The 26,361-nt window shown below is 40.3% G+C and overlaps 3 protein-coding genes and 1 long non-coding RNA gene across 4 annotated transcripts in view; 2 read left to right on the top strand and 2 right to left on the bottom strand.

Moving 5' to 3' along the window:
- Nucleotides 1-2,765: 2,765 nt before the first annotated feature.
- Nucleotides 2,766-26,361, top strand: part of LOC306969017 (complement C1q-like protein 2) — a 50,238-nt gene continuing 26,642 nt past the window's right edge. Inside the window, exon 1 of the mRNA XM_079564627.1 lies at nt 2,766-2,812. Coding sequence (XP_079420753.1) covers nt 2,773-2,812 — 40 coding nt within the window. The 5' untranslated portion in view covers nt 2,766-2,772. The remainder of the gene's footprint in view (nt 2,813-26,361) is intronic.
- Nucleotides 9,770-10,794, top strand: LOC306969125 (complement C1q-like protein 2; the record flags this gene model as incomplete). The annotated part of the gene is made up of 3 exons (XM_079564726.1): nt 9,770-10,007; nt 10,169-10,303; nt 10,505-10,794. The coding sequence occupies 3 exons, from the start codon at nt 9,770-9,772 to the stop codon at nt 10,792-10,794; spliced, it is 663 nt and encodes a 220-aa protein (XP_079420852.1).
- On the bottom strand, nt 10,636-19,078 carry LOC306969124 (adhesion G-protein coupled receptor F1-like; the record flags this gene model as incomplete). Its single annotated transcript, XM_079564725.1, has 6 exons — nt 19,010-19,078; nt 18,756-18,934; nt 18,501-18,665; nt 15,235-16,647; nt 13,958-13,999; nt 10,636-10,707 (listed from the first exon to the last, which is right to left on the bottom strand). The coding sequence occupies exons 2-6, from the start codon at nt 18,855-18,857 to the stop codon at nt 10,636-10,638; spliced, it is 1,794 nt and encodes a 597-aa protein (XP_079420851.1). The 5' UTR covers nt 18,858-18,934; nt 19,010-19,078.
- On the bottom strand, nt 20,806-21,709 carry LOC306969053. The gene is made up of 3 exons (XR_013793295.1): nt 21,602-21,709; nt 21,041-21,099; nt 20,806-20,895 (listed from the first exon to the last, which is right to left on the bottom strand). It is a non-coding gene; the product is annotated as an uncharacterized lncRNA (long non-coding RNA).

The following is a 26,361-nucleotide window of genomic DNA, read 5'->3' as shown; positions in this document are numbered from 1 at the left end:
TGTGCGTTGCCCTGCTCCAGCTTCTGCTCCAGCTTCTCTCCATAGTCCAATAATAGCCCTCTCCATATAGCGGTTGGCCCCAAAACACTGTAAAATTGATAATAAGTGGCTTGCTTTTTTGTTTGTTGTTATAATACTAATATTGCTACTGCTTTTATCCTGTCCCTTTCACATTAAAACAGGGGTGCCCAGAGTGGGATCCGCGGGCCAAATTTGGCCCATCAAAACAATTCTCTTGGCCCGCCAGAGAGTGACCTACTTTTGCGCTGCGTGTGGTTAATACTAACTCTCTTCCATGCATTCTCAATGGTAAATATGGATGCAATACACTTTTTGACCACCAGCGTCAAATTGGAGGCGCCGTTTCACTCCGTTCGCAATATTAAGGAAACACTGTTGTGGTGTCTTGGTATTTATTAATCACAGTGTTGTAGCAGCAACTTTCACAGTTTTCCAACTTTTATTGCAAAGGCTGTTGACATCAACAACAGTACATGTTAAAAATTGACTTATAAAAGAATTGAATAACGAATGAGGTAAAATTACTGTAGTGTAAATTGCTACAGATGTTGATTTTATTCTACAAAAATTAGGCTTTTGCTATAGTTACCATTTGTTTTAATATAGCATGTTATTTGCATAGATAGAATCAAATGCAAATGTGGGCTAGCGAAAAAATCAAAAGTAAATAAGACAAAGTAACTTTATAATTTGCAGTTACTCGACTCACAGGCACTTTTTTATTTTGGCCCTCGGAGACAAAACGTCTCCGAGGGCCAAAACGTTTGGGCACTCATGTATGCTGCCTGAGGTTTTGTATTTGTATTTATTTATTTAAAAGGGATCATGCATTTACACAAAGTACAGAATACTACCAAAATGCAGGATTATAGCTCAAGGTAATTTCCATCCTCTGTCCCCAACTGGACCAGGCCTGGCTACACACCACACACCCAGTAATTTGTGAAGGAGCATTTTCAGGAACACTTTTGGTCTGATGTGATAGATTGGGGGAACAAGCCAAAACATTTGCCAGAACACTCTCATTAGACACCATTATACCAGATAATTTTTTTTGCCGGATCCTCCAAAATATTTCCCGGATCCTTTACCCTGAACAAAATTGAATTGGGGGAATGCGTTCTCCAAACGGGGGATCAACTTAAGCACTGCACACACCACTCTCTCTGCAAAGCATCACACAGTCCTATACCCTCTAAAACCCACGCACTTTGCACCCGCACCCACCCGGATTCCCATACCCACATATTGTCCACCCGCACCCACCCGGATTCCCATACCCACACACATGACTTGAGGTGTTCCAAGTTTGAGAGGCTCGGTAGGAGAACACTGCCTGTCCAAAGGCACTTTTTCGGAAAGGAATTGTGCAATCACCTCTGGAACTTGCTCTTGTTGATCTGTTCTGATTCTTTTGAATACATTCTTGTAACGGGGGTGGGGCTAGTCCTTTGAAGATTTTACACACAAGAATGGAGTCCACATATTTGATGAGGTTTTCCCAGCTCAATATCTCAAACCTTTTCAGAATTTTACAATAATGGTATGTTTTGGTTTTCTATATAAGACCTTGAACGCTGCGTCTCGATAGGTTTCAGAGTGGTCTTGTCTGCACGCACCCAACTTGTCATACAGTACATCATGTGTGAAACAATCATTGCATTGAAATAAAGTTTAGCTGATTCAAGTGTTAGGTTATCTCTAATAAATCTAAAATTTGACAAGTTAAATTTCATTTTGTTCACTGTTTTTTTCACTTGTTGTTTAAATGAAAGTTTTGTGTCTACAATTACACCTAAATATTTAAATTCATGAACTGATTTGATTTAGGATCCCTGTATCAATACAGGAGGATTTGTATCTTCAGCATAAGCATTTTTTGAAGAAAACATGCTAACCGTTTTTGACACGTTGAGTACAAGTTGTGACTTTTGCAGCCACTCTGAAACCTCATGCATTGCCGACGACAGCTCTTGAGCTACTTGATGTTTTCTTTTTGAGTGGACAGATGATTGCATCATCCGCATACATCTGGCACTGTACATTGGGTGGGCAACTTTCAGGGAAATCATTTATGTAAAGACTGAATTATAATGGTGATAAGGCCAAGCCTTTTCTTGATAGTGAGTGCAAAAAATGACTAAGTGCATTTCCATGGTTTATTTTGAAACACAAGCTAATTTAACAGGCTGAATATTTTCTGATTATAAGGTCACGTAGGACATGATACACTGAAACTGTGTATCTGTGTCAACTTACATGTATAACCTGTAAGGTAGGCCTGTTACCAGAAATTCAGACTACATTTCCTGGTCTGGCATGTATAAAAGCTATTCAAAGCATCTCCCCACAGTACAGAGAAAGGGACAGAATGTCTATCATCATGTTGAAGACTGCAGTCCTGGTTTGCCTGATCAACTGGGCAGTGAGTGAGGAACATGTGGATCCATGCCGTGAAGGCTCTATGGCCATGACGTTGGGGGTCTGAGAGAAAAAGCTGCCCATCTCATGGACAAAATGAGCCAAGTGGAGACCAAGCTTCAAAACACAGAGAAAGAAGTTACAGAACTGAAAAGCATCACTAAAGGTTAGTAACATGACAACATTCTTCTGGCTTTATATTGTTGGGTCCATGGATCTAAATAGTGAGTTAAAGTAGACCTTAGGTGCAGAGTGGCAGCCACGTTCAAAAAGAATAATGTATTATTTTTCATTCTGATAATCATAGATTATCACACCAGAATGACCCAAATGGAGAAAGAGCTCACTGAACTGAAAAGCCTCACTCAAGGTAAGTATCATAACTACAGTAGCTCATGGTAGTTCATTTTATTCTACTGGTATCTTATGTTCTTGTGCTGTGGAAACATTTCAGGTTCTCCAAAAGTGGCTTTTTCTGCAGCTCTGTATAAGACAGGATCTGGAAACACTGGGCCTTTTAACGTTGATACTCCACTGAAGTACAAGAACGTATTTTCCAACATTGGCAACAACTATAATCCTGTAACAGGTACATGAAAGCAGTTTTAGATTAGAATGAATATATTTTATTATTGTTTGCTTCATTGCTCTGTATGGTGCTTGCCAAGTAAATGAAGGTGGAATGTTCACATTAACAACACTTTTGCATTCCATATTCATTACAGTCAAAACTAAAACCGTGCTTTTATTTATTTTACTGCAATAATAATCAGGTTACTTTCAAGGCAAAATGATCCAAACAGCTTATATGCTATATGTTTTTTTACACCACTAAAGTGATGTTTCGGGCATCAAATCAGCCCTTCATCAGACATGAGGCAAGAGAATGAAACACCTGTATTTTTAGGGGTATACACCTGTATACTCCTGACGAGGACTCGAGGCCAAAAATATATTTTTGCAAAATGCAAAGGTACCTTTGTGCAGGTCCATTTTTTACACAAGCAATGCAAAACATCAGATACATTCTCCTTAAATGTTGTGGCAAGTGCCCAGAGAGAAATTACAATCAGATCATATACAAGTATTTATAATTGGTTGATATTATCAACACCCACAACTGATATGTGTTATCGATCGAGTGTTGACAGGCAAAAAAAGGCACCCTCCACAATGGCGACGTGTTGATTTTTTGTCCGATAAGCAATGAATACACCACAGTTTACCCAAGATACATGTATTCAAAGAATAAATGCTATAACTATAAAAATAGTCAGTTTATTAAAAAAAATGGACAGAAATACAAATACACAAAATAGGGCTGATTTGACGCCCAAAATGCCACTTTAGGGGTGCAAGTAATGAAATCAGGTTAATAATCATCATTATAGTCAATCATGTTTATTTGTTAGTTTTCAATATCAACCTTTATTTAACCTAATTTTCTACCTCTGTCTTGTTTTAGGCATCTTCACAGCCACAGTTAAAGGCGTGTACTTCTTTCGCTTCTCAATGCATAACTCCCACAGGGCAAACTCAGTCGTGAGCCTGATGAAAAATGATGTGCGTGTGGTGTCTGTGTGGGACGCCCACACATCAGATAGAAATGACATGGGCTCTAATGCAGCAGTGCTGCCCCTGGAAGTCGGAGACAGCGTGTATGTGAAGCTGTATGTCAACAGAGAGGTCTACGACGATACCAACAATTATAACAGCTTCGCCGGGTTTCTGCTGTTCACCAACTAATTATCCAGCTTTAAACAAACCTTTTTTTCCCTTTTCATTCCAATATGTGGATGTTACAAGTTAAAACTAAAACTTAACAATTTAGACAAAAAGGCTATAGCTTATAGCTCGTATAGGGCTACTGTGTGCTTTGATAGACTATTAGACTAATGCTGAACTGAAATTTGAAAATGTACTGGTTCTAATCATGTTTCGTCTACAACAAGCTATAAGGGTGCGTGTGCATGTGCGTGTAGATCTGGTTTAGACTTGGGTTTGGGTAATACAGGTGTGATGAATGTCAACTTTTACTTTCTCAGTTTAACAGAATAATAAAGTGCTATTGCCACATGTCTGGAAAAGATTGATGTTTTTTGTTTATGTACAGTATTATGTTTGAATGCAGGTTAAAATGTTGTAAAAGCTGCACATGTTAATGTGAAAAATAATCATGTGCTTATGTAATGTACATTGAGCTCAGAATAAACAATCAATCAATTTTAATTTAAGACTTCATGGGCCAGATCTTGTAATGTGTAATGTGTAATTTAGATCCATGGACCCAACATATGTGCCATAGAGCACAAGTCATCTATGGCAATGTCTTTTTCTCCAATGACTCTACTATAAGGCTTCCCAGTGTATAGAAAAAAAGCTAGGTAAGACTAGTGCTCCCGTTATTTATGCAGTGCTCAATAAATGCTGCAAAGGCGTATACCTCAGAGAATGATGAAGACTGCCCAAATGAACCAAAATGCTAATGATAATAATAATCAGTGCTGCTCCATGGCTCAGTCTGACTCAAGGTTAGAGATATTGTCTGTTGCCATTATATCGGATTAACTTCCTGTAACCCTCGTCGACTTGGACCCAGTTAGTTCCGTTTACCCAGCCTCAGGAATCAGCGTTGTGATTGAGTGAGGCAGAAGTGGCCAGGTGTGGTGCACAGAGAAGGAGCACAGCAGACCCAGTGGTTCTTCTGGTTGTGGAACGTGCCGCAGGCAAATTTGTTCACAGTCAATGTCAGGTTATAACAGTTACTTGGCTCATGGAACAGAGCAAGAGAGCTATTAGTTGTCTAATTCTCACCATATAGGCCGCATATTAAATAACAATCTCTAATTATAGTGCAAACAGTAGACTGCTGCCACAAAAGCAGCACAGCTACACAACTGGACCTCATTAACAACTAGCGTAGTTTTCAACACAAATAAAAGTAACAAATCAAAGTTTTTAATTGCCAGAGAACAGGACCATAACCAATTAGGATGTCTCAGGCAAAATATTTAGTAAAAATAACCTGTAGATAGCTAATAAAAGCATAGATATTTATGGATTGCATTGAGAACAATAGACAGCGTGTAGGCTACGTTACGGAGTTAGAATGGAGAAAAATCGAAACTTTCTCTAATTATTCAAAAACTACTTTAACAAGTGCTGAATTATTGATTTAGTTTTCTACTAAATAAAGCTACAAAGACACGGAGAGGAGCAAAGAGCCCATAAATACATAATTGCTTCTACTGAACAAACTGCTGCAAATAAACATCCATATGGACCCGATTTAGACTTGACTTTATTTGTATGTGATAAATAAGGTTATATTTCGCCAGAAAATTGCTAAAAAGAGTGAAAAAAATCTATTTTCCCCCTTCTATCCAATCCAATCCAACTTTATTTATAATGCACTTTAAAAACAACATAGTTGACCAAAGTGCAGAACACAACAGCAAAAGGTCACAGTAAAAATTAAGAGCACATAGGTAAAAAGAAGGATAAGGAATACAGGCAAAAAAGATAAAATACAAAAGATTCTGAACTCAATTAAAAGCGACAGTGAACAGATAAGTTTTAAGAGCCGACTTAAAAACAGAAAGTGACTCGGCCTGTCTAAGGTGCGAGGGCAGTGCATTCCACAATGACGGGCCTGCAACTGAAAAGGCACGATCGCCTCTCAGTTTCCTTTGAGACCTTGGGACGACTAACAAAGACTGGTCTCCCGACCTGAGGCTGCGAGCCTGACGTGATGCCGTGTGTATCTCAATAACTAAAATGAAGCATTTACAAGCGCCCTACTCATAAACAAAAACAATCATGTAGGGCCTGTAATATTAAAACTTTGATCAAGTTGTTTTGCCTATTCATTGTGCTGGAGCTTTATAACCTTGTCTGCAAGCCAAAATGGCACAGTATTTGTGATTTGTAAACAGTGGCAGGCCTTCAGTAGCAGCCTGGGTTCACTCACTCAAACACATATAAACTGATCGACAAAGGTGTATTGATAAAACAGCTTTTTTACGTTTTTGTTCGCCAAAGGATGTATCAACAACGCTGTTTTAGATCATCTGGTTTTTATATTATTATTTAATTTATCTGGTGACACAGCTGGATTATCAGCTGTGTCACAAGATAAATTTAAACCATACATCAACAAAATGAGAATATAATACATCAGAACCTTCACACCTGTCAACTTTGCTTTGTGTATCATTGTTTGTGCGATCACAAGCACAATAGCACATTATCCTGGTCAGATTTTGTCAGTTGTCATGTGAGTCAAATAGAATAAACTTCAGCCAGTTACAGACGAGTTTTTACATTCACGGCACACATTAGTTTTTGTTTTTCCCATCACACTGGTGACATTTTCACAGAACTTAGGGTGCCAAAGTTTCATTTCGATGTGAACCAAAGCACAATTTCAGGTATGCTTTTGCTTTAATAGCTCATTAAAAAATAGCAAACTCAAAAGTTGTGAATGCGTGTTGCAAAATCGGAAAATCCAAACTCATTCGGTGAACAGCAGAAACCCAGTGAAGGTGTTGTAGTTCAAAACGTCATCGTAGACCATCCTGTCGGCGTGCAGCTGCACATACACGGTGTCTCCGACCTCGAGATGGAGCACTGCTGCGTTACTGCCGATGTCATTACCATCGGATTTAGCTGCATCCCACACAGTCACAATACGCACGTCGTTTTTCACCAGGCTCACGACTGAATTTGGAGAGTGGGTGTTGTGCATAGAGAAACGAAAGAAGTACACGCCTTTAACCGTTGCTGTGAAAAGGCCTATGGATGAAAAAGAACAGATGTATGGCATTAGAACTTTGCTTTGCTAAAGAAAAAAGTAGATAAATTGTCTTTACATAAAAAAACATTTGCATTGAAAAAAGTGTAGTATGCAGTTTTAAGTTAATTCTTCTCGTGCTTATATGTACCTGTTGCAGGATTGTAGTTGCTCCCGATGTTGGAAAACACTTTCTTGTACTTGAGTGGAGTATCAGTGTTAAAAGGCCCGTGGTTCCCAGAGCCAGATGCATACAGAGCTGCAGAAAAGGCCACTTTTGATGTACCTGAAATGACACAATCAAGGCGAGACACTGCAGGTGAATAGGGAAACTTTTTTAAATTCTAGGGATATCAATCTGAAATGTTTCCTGTCGATTACTGGCATGAATAATACATCTGTCATTTTATGTTTTCATCTGAAAGTAAGGCCGCTCATGCCTAAAAATTCCCCAAATTTGCTATATCCTACAAAATCTGAAAAATGGATCGAGCCACGTTAAAAAAAAAAATCTTGATACAAAGACTTTTTCAGAGCGGATTTTGGATATCTAGTTTTAAGATACGTTTAGGGATTAGATGTTAAAAAATCCATCAGAAAAAAAAATGGCACTCCTTTCCGGATCTCAGCAGCTAATCAAAGTGATGAGACGTGCTTTTCCTTTTCCTGGTTAACTTTTGAAAAATATGTTCCCGCTCTCCTCATTTTGCAAACGAAGAAGGCCTTTCTGGTTAAAGTGGGGACGAATTTGATTGTTTACATTCAAATTTCACTACATCTTTCCTCACTTTGCAAACTTACAGACTCTCGCTTTAAAGCATGCAGTCTTCATCAACACATTCATAAGTGCATGAAACGTCTTCCATGACGGAGTAAGATGTTAGTTGAAGGATTCCAACTGCCACAAGCTCCTGTCATATTAACCTTGAGTGAAGCTTTTCAGTTCAGTGACTTCATTCTCCATTTGAGTCATTTTGCCCATGAGGTTGTGAACTTTCTCGCTCAGAGCCCCCACAGCCATAGCCACAGAGCCCTCGCAGCAGGGAGGATGTTGAGCTCCATTCTGATCCACTTGGGGTTCACTCACTGCACTGCTGACCAGGAAAAACAGGACCACAGTCTTCATCATGTTCTAGACTCTCTCTTTCTGTCGCTCTGTCTCTCACTTCCCTTTTCTCTCTCTGCTGTTGGGTGAGGAGGCATCGGGAACTATTTAAGTGTGCCTGGCCAGGAAATGTCATCTAAAATAATATGGTTATATAATGACTGAATTCAATGTGAAAGTGTAAGTTGACAGGACGAAAACAATAAATGCATTTGTTATTACCTCCCTCAGCATTGTGGGTTTGTGTCCGGGCTCCGACAATTTCCTTTTTCTCTCACGAAATGGCCCAGTCCCAAAATGGACCGTTCATTGTTCATCTGAAAGTGTTGTTTCCTGTCTTGCTGATTTAACCTTGAAAATTTAATAGCTGTAAGAATCACACAACATAAAGACAGATCCAAGAACGAAAGCAGCATGGCAAACTAGAAAAAGGAAATCAAACTGTATGCAAAATTGTGTATGCAATATGTATCACGATAACACACACAGGACAGTTTAGTCGCAGGGAACAAGCTTTAATTTGCTCATACAATTTTGTGCCAATGATCTACTTGACCACCTTCAGAAACGCCCTCACACCAACACAATCAAATATTAGTCCCACCGAAACAATTTTGGTGAGAAATGTTGGTCACACACTTCCCCTTCTTAGGACCAGAAGCCTTACATTGAAATGAAGAGAGATCAGCTGAGAACTACAAATGTATGTCTGGAAAAAAAAGATAGAGTCATATTTATTTGTCCAATATGACAGGGATTCAAAGGAAGAGAGTTTTTACTTTTTCAGATTCACAGAGAGGGCAGGTAACATATTAAACTGGACACCTGAACCCTATTGGCAAACATATGTCAGTAAGATTTCCTTGAGCAACTTTTTTGTTTGTTTGTTTTGTTTATTGCTACCCAATGGCCGCTGGTTGTTCTGCTTCGTGACCACGACGCTGCCATTTCCCTCCATTGCTGCAGTACCACCATCAACAGAAAAAGCTTGTTTTCCATTAGAAAGCATTGCACCTGTGATATCGTTGGGTTAGGTAGAACTGGACACTTGAACCCCATTGGCAACCATATGTCAATATTTGCTCGAGTAACTTTTTTATTTGTTGTTGTAATACTAATATTGCTACCGCTTTTATTCTGTCCCTTTTACATTAAAATACATGCTGCTTACATTGAGGCTTTGTTGATTGTGAGTGCAATATATGATGTGCATTTCCATGGTTTATTTTGAAACACAAGCTAATCTAACAATGAATCATGAATTAGACCGAATGCTGAGCATGTTTAAACAGGCTGAATATTTACTGATTATAGGTCTTGTCTTGTCTTAGCCTTCAGAGAAATTCAGACTACATTTCCTGGTCTGGCATGTATAAAAGGTATTCAATGCCTCTCCCCACAGTACAGAGAAAGGGAGACACACAGACAGAATGTCGATCACCATGTTGAAGACTGCAGTCCTGGTTTGCCTGATCAACTGTGCAGTGAGTGAGGAACAAGTGGATCCAAATGAAACCAAACTATATCCGTGCTGTGAAGGCTTTATGGCCATGACGTTGGGGGCTCTGAAAGAAAAAGTCGCCAATCTCATGCACAAATTGAGCCAAGTGGAGACCAAGCTTCAAAACACAGAGAAAGAAGTTACTGAACTGAAAAGCATCACTCAAGGTTGGTAACATGACAACATTCTTCTGGCTTTGTATTGTTGGGTCCATGGATCTTTCCTTGCCTCAGTGCAGACAGTGAAAAGACTAATGCACTATTTTTCATACTGATAATCATAATTGTATAATAATGAGCGTTAGTTGTGTTAAAATATGTTTTTTCAGGTACTCCTCAAGTGGCTTTTTCTGCAGCTTTGTATGAGCTTGGCCATGGACCCACTGGGCCTTTTAACGTTGATACTCCACTGAAGTACAAGAAAGTATTTTCCAACATTGGCAGCAACTACAATCCTGCAACAGGTACATGAAGAAGACAGTGATCAGGCTTTGTTGATCATTTTTAGATTTGTTTTGTTTTGTTTCAGTTGGGAAATAAATAATGATTATTATTATTTTCCTCATTGTTGTCACTTTATGGCGTACAGTAATAAGGCACACATTACAGAGGCAAACTGTTCTATCAATATGTATAATTCTAATTTTGTCTTCTTCCAATCCTAGGCCTTTTCAGGGCAACAGTCAAAGGCATGTACTTCTTTCGCTACTCGATGCACAGCACTCATGTTGGTAACGCTGTAACGAGTCTGATGAAAAATGGTGTCTGTGTGGTGTCTGTGTGGGACACGGCTCCATCAGATGATCTGGACATGGGCAGTAACGCAGCAGTGCTCCCCCTGGAGGTCGGAGACACTGTGTATGTGCAGCTGTATGCCAACAGAAACATCTTTGGAGACAGTGACTACAATTATAACTCTTTCACTGGGTTTCTGCTGTTTGCTCTCAAAATCTAATTTACTTTCTTTAAATTCAAAAAATAAATAAAAGCAACATGGCTACTAACACTGTGTCCAGGCCTGTAGGTTTAGAATAATGCTAAACTGACATTTTGAATCTTCCTAGTTCTGATTATGTTAATTTTTACAACAAAAATAAACAAACCAAAAACAAAATGTGTGTGGTTTTACCTTCCATGTGAATCCGGTTGAGGATGCAAAGAATAACCTCTTAATCCAGTATGTGATCATGGGATAGAAGTCTGTCAGTAACTCATCCCCACTGACTAATTCACTTTAGCATAAACAACTTGTTATTACGACTCACGCAGAGGTCAAGTGTGGAGGTAATTTTAAAAAAAGTATACTATATCCAGAATTCAAAGCACAGCAAAGTGAAGGTATTACTGCGCAGATGTCGAACTACTCCTGTTATTATTACGCCTTACAATATAGTTCCCCTTTTTATCCGCTTAGAAAATCCACTTTATTGTGTAACACTTCACGTTCATTTAAATAGGGAAAACGTGGAAGAGCTTGGTAGCTTCTATCTTGACCTCGTTTGGAGCTATAGAGGAGAGGAGGAGAGGCTAAATGCTAACGCCGTCTGTGCTGTATTTACGTGACTGAGGACACGCATGAAGATCAGGCAGGTACAAATGAACTCATCTAAGGACTCTAAGCTAAGGTAAGAACATATCTTAGTGTGTAAAAACGGTGGCCTATTCCTTTAAATTCAACAGGAAAAAAATCTTTCTTTTTCTCCATCCATTTTCTTCCGCTTTATCCGGGGCCGGGTCGCAGGGGCAGCAGTCTCAGCAGTCTCAGCAGAGATGCCCAGACTTCCCGATCCACACACACCTCCTCCAGCTGTTCTGGGGGGACCCCGAGGCGACACCAGGCCAGCTCGGAGACATAGTCCCACCAGCGTGCCCTGGGCCTTCCACGAGGCCTTGTCCCACATTCACCTTTCTTTTTCTGCACAGGTGAAAGCTCTAAAGGCTGGGCCATTGTCTGAAAAGGAAGCTGAGTATCCAAAAAAGATGCAATATAAAATGTGCACTACTCGTATAAGAGTATTATTTTAAAGGACAACATTTGAGGCACAGTGAAACTTTATTTTAATTTACAAAAATAAGTTTTGAATAAACATAATCCAACATTAAGTGAGATTCACAGTATCACTGTTACAGCAAAAGAGAAGAGAATACTCTGTCTGTGCACATTGTTTTTGCCCAACTATCATAACATATTTAATACATTCATGTTGCAAAGCAAAGACCCGGATGACATAGCAATCTCTTGTATTGATTTCACTATAATTGCTTAACCTTTTAGAGATTAGATTTTAATTGCTAGACCGGATTAAATGATGATCTTTGTCTTGCTGTGAAAACTAAGACAGAGCAATAATAATGAGTGATGATGTGCATTCACTATTATTGTGCTTAGCCAGAGTGCATAATATAATTTGATTTAAAAGAATAGGCCACCGTTTTTATATACTAAGATATGTTCTTACCTAACCTTAGTCGAGTTAATATATCCCCGTCTGGTCTTTGTCCGTGTGCTCTGTCACGCAAACGGAGCACATACGCTGCCTCTCCCACATGTCACATAGCTCCAAAAAAGCTCACGATAGAAGCTACCAAGCTCTTCCACGTGTTCCCTATTTAAATAAAGTTACGTGAAGTGTTTTCATGCGAAGTATATTTACACAGAAATGTAACATGTCGATTTTATAAGCAGATAAAAAGGGGTACTATATTGTGAGGCGTAATGATACAGGAGCAAAACGTCCGCGCAGTAACTCCTAAAGACTTCCCCCGCTCACTTCCGTCAATAGAAGCTGCGTGACTTGTAGAGAGCCTTTTACAACAAGCAGAAAATATATTTTCGGAAAGTGCTGCGCATTCCTACCTCATGGTAGAGGTCCTGAGTCCTGTGTCGTCGTCCGGGGTGAGTTGGAAATCTGTGAAACATTACTACACTATATACTTTCTGCTTGTTATCACAGCTCGGTACGATGCACGTAAAAGGCATTGTTCACAAGTTATCGACGCTTCTTCAACTGTTCTCTGCGAGCTCTCTACAAGTCATGCAGCTTCTATTGACGGAAGTGAGCGGGGGAAGTCTTTAGGAGTTACTGCGCGGACGCTGTGCTCCTGTATCATTACGCCTCACAATATAGTACCCCTTTTTATCTGCTTGTAAAATCGACATGTTACATTTCTGTGTAAATATACTTCGCATGAAAACACTTCACGTAACTTTATTTAAATAGGGGACACGTGGAAGAGCTTGGTAGCTTCTATCGTGAGCTTTTTTGGAGCTATATGACATGTGGGAGAGGCTGCGTATGTGCTCCGTTTGCGTGACAGAGCGCACGGACAAAGACCAGACGGGTATGTATTAACACGTCTAAGGTTAGGTAAGAACATATCTTAGTATATAAAAACGGTGGCCTATTCCTTTAAACTACAGATATAGGATTTTTCTTTTCCTGTTGGGTAATAGCTTATTTTAACTACATTTGACTCATCCCTCAAAGTCACAGTGAGGGGGGGGGGGGGGCACTGTGCAATAGTTGTACAGTGCCTGGGAGTGGGATTCTTCTCTACTGCAGATTTTGTGTTTGTCAAATGAATGGCGGAAACCATCAACGATCCGACAAAGTTCACTCTCTTGTTCACCACATCCCTAAACACTTCGAACTGACTTCTATGTCATGGAAAACAAGGTTAATGCAGGCAGGGACAACAGTTTATGTGTTGTATGAATAGGACTCCGTGGGGCCATTGCTGCTGCTGGACGTATTTTGTAGGTGATAGACGTCTGAAAGAGAAGTACACTTTAAAACATTGCTCCACTTTGAACAAAACAAACAACTGTAGAATGCCATACTTCGTCTTCCTTGAATTCTGCTGATGAGGGTACTTAATGTAGCTCTACTAGTGCTCTGGAGAAAAAAAAAAATCAAATTAAGCACATTTTAAACCTTAAAATTCATAAGCTCAGTTCTCATCATTGACTCACTCTTGATCGATTGGAGCTAGAACTAGATGTTGGTGATTTTGTTACAAGGAGGGCACGGATCTGAAAGCACACATTTTTTTTTTACTTCTGTACATTACTGAATAAGATTTGACAGAAAACAAAAATTTGTCTGAAGTAAACTTACCTTAGAATCAGAAAGCGTCCCAAAGACAAGGATGAACAAACCCTGGAGAAAAACATAAGGACACCAGTTCAAATGACGTGGGATAAACGTTGGAGACTCCGGTCTGAGTTCATGCACATGTTGCCTTGATGAGTTAATCACTAGATTCTGTAGAGCAGCTTGATACTAAGTAAACATGAGTGAACATCTCACTCGATTGGAACGTTTCCAAAGACTTTGTAAAATGCAGTCATTCAGCCTCTCCTAAAGAAGAGCAGGTCTTGATGCCACAGTACTGAAACACTACTCCATACATATCGTACATATAAAACCTGCCATTTTACAGTGGACATGTCATGCATATGGAGTTTAAAAATAGACGTAAAATCCTTAATTTGGGTGCTTCAGCTTTGATATTTTACGTTTTATAGTTTGAAAATATGTCTCTGTAAGAATTTAATGGTAACAATGAAATGCAGGTTAGAGCTGGTGAAATCTTGACTGGGGCGCCTCCTCCTGGCAGCTATAGGAATCATTTTCTATAATGCTAGAATTTTCTCAAGGTTGTAGAACGGCGTGGTTAGCAACTCCAGCAGTGCGTGATGAACACACTTCAAATACAGAACGTCTCAGAATAGATACTGTTGGATTATGGGCTTTAAAAATGTGGGTTTAAACAATAATGCAGTTGTAATCAGGAAGTACAGAACAAGACGCTGATGCTGGAGAAGAAGAAATGGCTAAGTTGAATTGCTTTGTCGCTCTGTACAGTGTGAGCGTCTGCATCGTGGGGTCGTACACTTCTCGTATATGATTCAGACGCACAGTGTGACAAGGCTGGAACATGTAGGGGGAGGAAAATACTTAATTTTGACATTTTTTAACTCCGTATAGTCCCTTTAACAAGCTATAAAACAGCTTCAGTACATCCAGAATGTTGCTGCATAAGTGCTGGCTAGGACTAGGAAATACAACAATCAAATTAGTCCTAAGTGCTCAGATATCAGCACAGGTCAGTGAACCCTGTGCGGATAGCAGCAATCAACAAAGAAAGAGCGGTGTTTACTATAGATATGCTCAAATATGAATACGGACATGTATTGGCCCGATGTTTGCGCATTCGTTTTTGATTATATTAGAGTGTGGCTGTGTTTGCATGAACACCGGAACTTCATTAACACCTCGGCACTGTGGTGTCAATAAGTTGCCCCTTAAAAAGAGATTTGGATGAAATGCTGGCCATTTATCAAAATTAATAATGTATTCGACCAAAACTGCTTGGCCCAAACTGAACGTACCTGGAGGGAATTGAAGAATGCAAATGCGATGTGGAGCCCTTCGTTTGTAGGTGCCACCATCGTCCCCACTCCCAGAGACCAGGTCAGTCCGAATAAAGGTGTCAGGATGACCACACAGCGCACAATCACCTTCAGTGTGTGCGTCTCATCAGACGTCTCCCCGATCCCTCTACTCCTCAACATCTTGTACAGCACCACAAACAGAATGACAAAGTTAATAAACACTATAGTCAAGGCGGGTATGACCAAAGCTAAAAGTGCCATTGTCTCGTCCCAGTTCAACCAGCACGCCTCGGATTTTCGTATGTATCCGTTGCTCGGGGCGGTGGCAGCAACGGTGACGGCAGCGATGATCAGCGGAGCTCCATAACCCACGCAGAATCCGATGGCCAACATGGAAGACTTGGACATGTGCGAAAAGACCATGACGGTGCGGTGAAGCAACAACATCCCTGACACAAGCATCCAGAAGAACAGCGCTGAATAGAAATAGTGCATAAAAAATGTTGCTGCGCTACACGGTCCAACTGGAACCTTGTGGTTGTCATCTGGGTTTTCAAGAGGGTTCTTAGCAACAGAAGCTGCGATGATGAAGCATATATCAGCAATCAACAAAGAAAGAGCGGTGTTTACTATAGATACGTGTCGCATGAAAGCAGTGCTATTTCTTGTAACTTTTTTCCAAACATAGCCTTCGATTACGAGGCATATGACCAGGCTGGCCAAAGATATTCCAACACCAATGTACGTGATAATATCCAGAGCTTGCTTTATACGTTTGGGAATTTGCGTGGACATGAGTATGGAGAACGAGGTGAGATGGCTGCAGTTGCATGTCACTGTGTTGTTAATGTCCGAAACGAACGTACATCCCTCTGTGTCCCACGCTCCAAAGCGATCCAGAAGATCAAAATTCCAGAAGACGCATTGAGGACCCACCGATAAACTGCTATTCCGTTTCTTGTAAGCAAGCGTGACATTGTTAATCTCTCGGTTCACCTTGATGAGCACCACACCTGCATTGATAACATTGTTGAAAACGGGAAAACCAGTGGAATTGTCAGTGGAATTGGTTGTTGGGCTGCTGATGTTAAAATTGGCATCCCGCGGGGGCAGGATGTTGTTGAGGGAGTAGAAGGCAATGGTGGTGATGAAGACGTTGCTGAGTTGGGTGTCAAAGATTTCAACAGTGATGCTGGAGTTGAGGTTGGCACTAAAAGAGTTGCTGAATGTGGTTCTGTTGAGCATGATGCGCGGAGTGACGATGGAGAACACTCCCTCTAGGTCTTTGGACAGGTCTTCCAGGGCATTCAGTAGCTGAGAGCTGGCATTGCTTTTCTTGTTTGTGTTCAGGACTTGCCATGAGGCTGCGGCTTCTTCTGAGCTGAGCTCATCAACCACCTCAAGGACATTCTGTAAACAGGCAGAGCATACATACATCACAGTTTCTCAATTTTTCACCACCCCATAAATATTGGACTTTCCAAGTACAACTTTATAAAAATCACTTGACTTTCCCAGTTCGTTCAGGTCTAGATGAACATCAAATCATGACTAGACCAGTCTGATAAAATGTAAACTTTAAAGGAACAGGCCACCGTTTTGACATACTGTGATATGTTCTTACCTGAGCTTAGACGAGTTGATGCATACCTGTCTGGTCTTTGCGCGTGCCCGTGGAAGAGCGTGGTAGCTTCCAACTTCACCACATTTGGAGCTATAGGAATATGCTGGGAGAAGCCAAATGCTAGCAACATCTTTGGTTGTTGTGCGTGACTGAGGGCACGCACGAAGATCAGACAGTTACGCATCAACTCGTCTAAGCTCAGGTAAGAACATATCTCAGTATGGAAAAACTGTGGCCTGTTCCTTTAAAGCAGTACTAAGTAACTCTTCCCCCTAGAGGCCAGTAGCAAGTCAGGATTTTTTAACTTATTAATTTTCTTGGAGAGTAAATACTACGCTGACAGGAAAGGCGAAGGGAGAGAGGGATATTGTGCATCCAATTATACAATGGAAATATTTGTTTCACTCAAACTTGGCTGTAAATACTGTTTAAAGTGACGTTATCCCACAGTTAGCTTTGCCCGTTAGCCTGTTAGCTTCTTCTTCGTGATTCCATTAGTGTGTATTGCTTGCTCCGGACCGGTGGCAGTCAAGTTGCAAACATGGTTTTCTGGCCTGAGACACCAGGGGAGACCCTCCAATCATCCCAGAAACACTTGTATTACTCCTCAGGGACTACGAAAAGGATTTATTAAGGTAAACACGTTACTTAGTATTGCTTTAAATAAGCCTAAATTGAACTAAATTGTGTCTAAACTGGATGCAAACCATGACTAAACCAGAGAAACACCTACCGCAAATGCATTACAAAAAAAAGTCAAACATTTTACATGTCCTGGAACCATCAAAATAAACAATTGGCAGTTTTCGGATGACATACTAGCTTTATAGCTTTTGTCAGGTTCACACTTACAATCCAAAACCTCAATAGAAAAGTGCATGGACAACTACCAGCTTCAGAATACTTAAAGCTGCCATAAGCGATTTTTTTCATCAGTAGGTGGAGCAGTGAATTCTGCTCTGCTCCAACCCCCCCCCCCCCCCCCCCCCCCCCTCCCCTCTCCTGGCTTTCCCCTGTCACCCACTCCCCTCACTCCCCTCCACACTGTTTAGACCACACGCTGCTCTGATTGCATTCAATGAGCCACGGAAATCTCATTAATCTTGTGTGAACCACACATTCATCCGCATAAATATGATATGTACAAAGTAAATATATTGAGATTTACATTTATTTACTTTCATGAAAGTCTGTCACTTTTTTTGGGTCATTCAGAACATAATAATTCCATTTAGAACTAAGTTTACGGCGCAGTACTTTTTCCCCCCGCAACCCTTGAACGCCTCGGCCTCTCCTCCAGTGCTGCTTTGCTTTGTGAGGAAAAATAAGGAGGCAGAAGACCTGACAGCTCCTGTAGATATTAATAAACATTTCACAAGGATTTCCGCTGCATCAGAACAGGTCGGTCAGATGTTTGTCAGTTCACGATCTTTTTGTAAACTTCTATCACAATGCTAAACTGTTAGCCGCTAACTGTTGCTGCGTCTTCTGCTTCGAACATTTGCATCTCTTGTTCATCGCACATGGTGGCGCATCTTGAGGTGCTTATCGGTAATGCATCAGTGCCGGACCGGCGAAACGAGATCGATTCTTTTAGATTATTTCTTGTTAAGATACTGCAATAGAATAACAAACAAACCTCCATGACGGGTTCTGTCACTGTCACCGAGACGTTAGAAATTGTGTCAATCATTTCAACAATGGCCGAAATGGTGTTGGATGATTCAGCGATGGCCTCTTTCTGTGTTTCAACAACTTCACTTAGTTTATCTGCAAACTCTGGAACTTTTGCTTCATTCAAATCCTAAATCCAAAACAAAAGAGACATCGGTTTGAACTACAGAGTGATATGTTGCCATGTACATTTCAGAATACAGAATAAAGAATAAAATACCCCAGATTCGATTAACAACTCATTGATTTCTTCCACAATACAGACATCCTCAATGGGCTTCCAATTTCCATTTCTTTCACACTTTGCCGTCTTGTTGCCCATCTGGCCCGTCTCACAACCAATGACTGAGATGTCTCCTTCTCTGCCAATCCCATAGATGGCATCGTCACATGTGGGCACTGTTTGGTAGAACAAATAATGTTAAGCATCAAGAAAGCAAATGTATGAATAGAGATAGTACAAGCAATCCTTACGCTCCGGGAAGATGGTGAGTTTTGTGTTTTTTCTGTATTCTCTTAGGGTATTCTCCTGACATGTGTAGGTTTTGGTTATGACGCTCACACAGTTTTCCACAGTATTGTGTTTTATGCAGTAATCCCCAGCTTCAGGAGAGGAATCTGGAAGCAAAGATTCAAAGGGAGTGCGGTGAGTTGACAGAAAAGCTTCAGGTCATTTTTTATTTAACATCCAGAAATATTGCCTAACATTTGTAGAATACGGAAATCTGAACTGTTCAATTCATATAAGAAAAACATGCATTTGAGAATGTTTGAAGAGGTCTACAGACAAACCTTTTTGCAGGGTTTATGTATATTAAAGGAACACAGCCCACAGTTTTTACATACTGAGATATGTTCTTACCTTAGCTCAGACGAGTTGATGCGTACCTGTCTGGTCTTTGTGCGTGCCTTCAGTCACGCAAAACGACCAAAGACGTTGTTAGCATTTGGCCTCTCCCAGTATATTCCTATAGCTCCAAACGGGGGTGAAGTTGGAAGCGACCACACTCTTCCACGGACACGCACAAAGACCAAACAGGTAACAGGTGAACTCGTCTAAGCTCAGGTAAGAACATATCTCAGTATGGAAGAACGGTGGCCTGTTCCTTTAAGGCCTTTTGCGATGTGCTAATAACAACGATAGTTCAAACAGTTTTTCAGTATAGATTAGATGAGTAGCTTCCTACCTGCGGGTAATTCAGTTCCATCCAAAAACCATCGAACTCGATAGACTGACTGCACACAGCAAGTTAGTGCTATAGATGTGCCACATCTGGCATTTCTGGTGCTATCGAGTCGAATGTTGGGCGCTTGCTTGATGTTTTCTGCAGTTACGGACCCTTTTTGGATGTAGTTCAGGACTGTGCCTTTCAAAGTGCATTGATAATCTCCTGCGGCAGAGAATGAATAGGTTACCTTCAACAGCAACAGAATATACAGAATAGGATGGAGAATCATCTGAACCGGAATCAGCCTTCTCTGAGTGACCACTTCTGTCAAACGATTCCATGTGCATTGTGCAACAGGCTCATGCAGAACATCTCAAGGGATTTATGGCCTATCTATCATAATCAATATCAAGCTACCCAGCTGAATGCAAAGGACTGAGAGTGTCCATTTGCAAGGAGTTCAAAGACAAATAAACAAAACAAGTGAAGATTATCTTAACATATTTGAAGACGGAGCCAAACTGCAATATAATAGCAAAGATATGCAAAGCTATGAGTCAAGTTGAACAATTGTGGATTTTATGTTTAGATTTCCGGTTTAAAATGGTGCGTAAATGAAAGAAAGGCCGAAAAAACAATGCTTTGCAGACTTACCGATATCTGCCAAAATCACTTGGTTGATGGTGAGAAATGTCGTTGCCATCGAGTATCGACCTCCGCTAACAGGCAGTTCCTTAAACGTCCATTCAGCCCGACTGTCACTACCCAGGTTGATGTCTGGTGGTGGGGGGCCACACTGCAGCGTCATGCTCTTGCCAGTGTAGGTGAGAGGGGGGATAGTGATTGAGTCGGTGGCTTTAGGAAGGGTGTGTGTGAGTGTGTGTGTGTGGGGACGGGGGGTTTGGGGTATAAATAGACAGATAGACAAAAGGATTGTTAAAGAAAGATGTAAGACCATCAATATTCAACTGCCATATGTGACCTTTCATATTCTAGATCTTGTAATATGGACAAGAGACAAAGAAACAAACAAAATGTCTCTGATACTGACCAATAAATGAAGCAGTTACACCGCCAATGACAGGTGCCACCTTGTTCATCGCTTTGGTGACTCCTGCGTTTGCAGTATTCATCTCATCGGGATCAATCTGTGTGGCCTCAACAGTGTACTGTATCACTGTACTGCCTCGGCTGTAACAGAGCATAATATACATTATGAGTGCAGGTGAGTGAAATTACACACACTTCCAAACATTTCTTTCAGTGTAAAGCTTGTGTAACTTAAACATGTTTATAGTGGGTACAGTTTGATTAATCTTCTCTTAAAAGATTTTACCGGAAAGAATTAATAGTAACTCCAATAAATCCAGTAAGTCCGCTATAAGGAGTTTTCAGCTGTTGAGAGAAAGAAAAGGAACAGTTTATAAATGTATCTGTGTAAAAAAAAATAAAAAAAATAATAAGAGAGTACTATGTAACTCATGCCCCTAGAGGCCATAAACGCCACTGCAGGTGGCATGTTGCGTTTTTTTTTCTCATTAATTGTAAGGCTAAATATTACGCTGACAGAAAAGGGACAGAGGGATATTGTACATCCAATTACATGATGGAGATAATTTTTTTCACTCAAACTTGGCTGTAAATACTGTTTAAGTGGCTCTAGCCCACAGTTAACTTTGCTCATTAGCCTGTTAGCTTCTTCTTTGTGATTCTATTAGTGTGTATTGGTGCTCCGACCCGTAGGCAGCGAAGTTGCAATCGTGGTTTTCTGGCCAGAGACACCAGGGGGAGATGAAATACCCCCCAATCATCCCATCAACACTTGTATTGCCCCCAGAAGGACTACAATTGGAATTTATTTGGTAAATAAGTTACTTAGTACTGCTTTAATACTTACCACTGGCAGAACTTCATTTTCAAGGTTTCTAAAGGCTTCACTCAATGGATTAGACAGTTCTGGTTGAAACGGTTTGTCTAATTCTAATGACATTGTCACTTCCAATCCTGTGAATGGGTGAAAAAAAAAGACAGAGAAAAGGTTATCCTATATAGAAATAGATGAGGAGAAAACCCACCTACACTTGATGTGTGGAGAACATAGGTGAGCAAACTCCTAAAGTCCTCTGGCTAAAGAGTGAATATGCTGAACACTACTCAGGGATCATGCTGCTGAAACATTCCTTATGTAAGTGTTCAAGACATTTCACAATCTATAACACTATTCGAGTGATTGTGGCACAGTGGGCGTGGGTTCAACCATACCCACAGCGAGGACTGAACTGCCACTAACCTTTGGGTTCAGTATACCAGTAACCTGTCTAGCCATTTCATTTTCAAGCTATGCAGTCAATGGATGATGTTTAGGACTCAGTACCTTTTGCTGGGCTAGTAGCAGGAGTAGTGATGGTAGTATCAGTGATGTTAGTAGCAGGAGTAGTGATGGGAGTATCAGGAGTTGTATCAGTTGTATTGAGAGCTGCAGTTGTTGCATTAGGAGAAAAAAGAAATTCATATTAGACAATTGTACAACACAAGTACTTTTATACTCTTACTTGTACAGCAGTATTTTTGTAACCTTTTTTTCTAAATTTGTTTACACTTACTTTCGGTTTGAGTAGTGGCAGTGAGAAAGGAAATCAGAATTATTTTTCAAAATGCTTTATTGACAAGCTAGTATCAAAGGAGATTTTGGTGAAAATTCAGATGGAAGACCTCGTACACAGTTTTGCCATATTTTGTGGCATTTTGCGATGTGCATTTTGCATCAACTAATATTATAATAACAATAATTTAGCGATATATGTGCTGCCCAATTAAAAAAACAAAAGCAACTTATTCCTGTGGTCTGTGGAGTTGTGGTTAGAACTGCTGTAGCATCTAAAAAACATACCTTTGAAACTTAGAAATGAGGGATAATAACGAACTAAATGAAAATGTGTTAGTGACTCACTGGTGATCACAGTAGAGGGAGCCATTGTAGTGTTCATCTCTGCTGTAGCGTTAACCGTTGTGTCTGTGAAGATAAACCACGTCAAATATCTTTAGAATAGATTGACACTGTGTCATTTTGCAGCAGTCACTAAAGTTGTCACTACAGGACTTCTTATGGTTTTCTTTAAAAAATTGCTTGTTCCAGCCACTCTGTTATATTTATGCTTATGGTCCATAGAATGACAAAATGCTGTTGAGGAAAGTGAATAGGGGAAGGTCTGTGCGTTTAGCTGATGTCTAATGGTGTCCAGAGACTTTGAGACTCCAGAGACTGGAATCTTAATTATCACAGACACTTCAAACTCTGTTCCTGCGTATGGAAATGACATTTAAAAAAATAATAATTTCAACAACAATCAAGATTCCATGGCATTTTTTAAGTTAGATACAATTCTCTTATCCTGTTTTATTGTTACCTTACTGGTATTCGTAGTCATTGTAGTAGAAGGTTTTGAATGTCATGATCTCAAATGATAGACTTGGTTAAAATTATCAGAATTTTCTTGAAATTTGTTACCCGGCTGATTGAGTTGACAGGATGGGCCGTTCGTCGTCTGGTGTGTGATACATTTACAGGAATCTTGAACATTGTTATCGCAGACTTTATAGTTGTAGCATGTTTCATTGGACCAGCTGTAGCCGGACTCACAGCGACAATCGTACTCTGACACGTTACGGGGTGAATTGCTGCTTACAATATAAAAGCTATTGATGAAGCTTAACGCTTACTCATTGCTAGATATTGTCTAATTCATGGTATACCACTTGTCTTGTTCTTACCTTCAGTAGTAGTTATTGTAGTTGGTGCTGCAGTAGTAGTTGTAGTGTTTGGTGCTGAAATGAAATGTATACATAATTTAGATATTTTTTTTTATAAGTAAAAAACTGTTAAGTGTGATGTGCAAAGGTTCAGCCCCCCTTTCCTTTTAGTGCAAACAATTGCTTTCAGAAGTTGCCTGATGATTTCTGAATGATCACATGTTGACACAATGACTAAATAGAGTCGACCTGTGTGTAATATAATGTCAGTTCAAATACAGCTGCTCTGTGATGGTCTCAGAGGTTTGTTAAGAGACTATTGTGGAGCACAAGCATCATCAAGTCCTGGAACACACCAGACAGGTCTGAGATAAAGTTACTGAGAAGTATTAAGCTGGGTTAGGTTATAAAAAGATTTCCAAAGCTTTGAACATCTCTCAAAGAACAGTTAAATACACCATCCAGGAATGGAAAGAGCATGGACTGCATCAAGACCCGGCCGTCCTCCTCAACTTACTGACCTACCAAGGACAGCACTGACCAGAGCTGTTGCCAAGAAGCCTATGATAAGCCTTTGTGACAGAGTGGCATTTTTAAAAGAAAACCATAAGAAGTCCGGTTTTCTGTTTGCCAGAAGCCTCCATGTGGCCTCCATGTGGCTTCTGACGAACAGATAACAGGACTTCTTATGGTTTTCTTTAAAAAATTGCTTGTTCCAGCCACTCTGTTATATTTATGCTTATGGTCCATAGAATGACAAAATGCTGTTGAGGAAAGTGAATAGGGGAAGGTCTGTGCGTTTAGCTGATGTCTAATGGTGTCCAGAGACTCTGAGACTCCAGAGACTGGAATCTTTATTATCACAGACACTTCATACTCTGTTCCTGCGTGTGGAAACGACTTTTTTTTGTTTGTTGATAATTTCTATAACAATCAAGATTCAATTGGCATTTTTTAAGTTAGATACAATTCTCTTATCCTGTTTTATTGTTACCTTACTGGTATCCATAGTCATTGTAGTAGAAGGTTTTGAATGTCATGATCTCAAATGACGGACTTGGTTAAAATAATCAGAATTTTCTTGAAATATGTTACCCGGCTGATTGAGTTGACAGGATGGGCCGTTCGTCGTCTGGTGTGTGATACATTTACAGGAATCTTGAACATTGTTATCGCAGACTTTATAGTTGTAGCATGTTTCATTGGACCAGCTGTAGCCGGACTCACAGCGACAATCGTACTCTGACACGTTACGGGGGGAACACACTGGAAATAAACAAAAAGGCAACGTGAATATCAAGTGTTTTTCAAAATAAAAACTGTGGTCGTACCTGTTGTGATGTTGATTCCTGTGATCTGGACAGAATTGTTGAGTGTCAGGGGCAGTGACTGATTCCCCAACTCTTCTCTGAGCTTTTTCATGTCACTTACTCGGAGGACAACGCGCAGAGTGGTAGACTTCACAAATACTGCTGAGGAAAGAAGAGCCAGAGGGACAGGTTTATTTAAAAAAAGAAATCAGCAAATTCAAATTCCATTATTAATGAAACTTTTTTTTTAATAAAAAAGAAATACACCCAAAAATGCTGTTACGATTGATGGCGCTTGACGCTTAAGGCCTCTTTATACTCCACAAGACGCAAGAACTTTTTTCTTGTTCTTTTATCAGTCACGGTATTGCAAACAATTTGAAGATTGACTTCATGTTTAGCCACATCTCCCGCTGGTTTATTATGCCCGTGTGTTTCTCTCTGGGACTTTGTTGCCATGTGCGTGTCCTTGTAATCCTTCAGCGAATTATTTTACTGCCGCGAGCAGTGCCTCAAACCTATCCATGTTGTCTCCGTTTTCCGCACCGGTGTTAGGGCGTAAACATTGGATTCTCGCTTCCAGCTTCCGCCAAAATAACCCCACCTACTAAAAATCCAGCCAATCACAGCCAGAGTTCTCGCAGCCTTGCCGAAATAGTTCCGCTGAGCTGATGCGTCAGCAAGACCTGGCGAGCAGGAGCTGCGAGAACAAAATGACATCATTTTGTTCTCGCAGCTCTGGGTGCGAGAACAAAGTTCTCGCGTCTTGTGGAGTATGAATAGGCCTTAACTCATTGCTAGATATTGTCTAATTCATGGTATACCACTTGTCTTGTTCTTACCTTCAGAAGTAGTTATTGTAGTTGGTGCTGCAGTAGTTGTTGTAGTGTTTGGAGCTGCAGTAGTAGTTGTAGTGTTTGGTGCTGAAATGAAATGTATACATAATTTAGATTTTTTTATATATATATATAAATAAAAAACTGTTAAGTGTGATGTTCAAAGGTTCAGGCCCCCCTTTCCTTTTAGTGCAAACAATTGCCTTCAGAAGTTGCCTGATGATTTCTGAATGATCACATGTTGACACAATGACTAAATAGAGTCTACCTGTGTGTAATCTAATATCAGTTCAAATACAGCTGCTCTGTGATGGTCTCAGAGGTCTGTTAAGAGACTATTGTGGAGCACAAGCATCATCAAGTCCTGGAACACACCAGACAGGTCTGAGATAAAGTTACTGAGAAGTATTAAGCTGGGTTAGGTTATAAAAAGATTTCCAAAGCTTTGAACATCTCTCAAAGAACAGTTAAATACACCATCCAGGAATGGAAAGAGCATGGACTGCATCAAGACCCGGCCGTCCTCCTCAACTTACTGACCTAGCAAGGACAGCACTGACCAGAGCTGTTGCCAAGAAGCCTATGATAAGCCTTTGTGACAGAGTGGCATTTTTAAAAGAAAACCATAAGAAGTCCGGTTTTCTGTTTGCCAGAAGCCTCCACGTGGCCTCCATGTGGCTTCTGACGAACAGATAACAGGACTTCTTATGGTTTTCTTTAAAAAAAAATGCTTGTTCCAGCCACTCTGTTATATTTATGCT

Source organism: Gobius niger (genome assembly GCF_951799975.1).
Source record: "Gobius niger genome assembly, chromosome: 10".
In the NCBI taxonomy this organism is placed as follows: Eukaryota; Metazoa; Chordata; class Actinopteri; order Gobiiformes; family Gobiidae; genus Gobius; species Gobius niger.
Note: the sequence above shows the minus strand (reverse complement) of the source record. Positions and strands in the feature narration are given on the sequence as shown.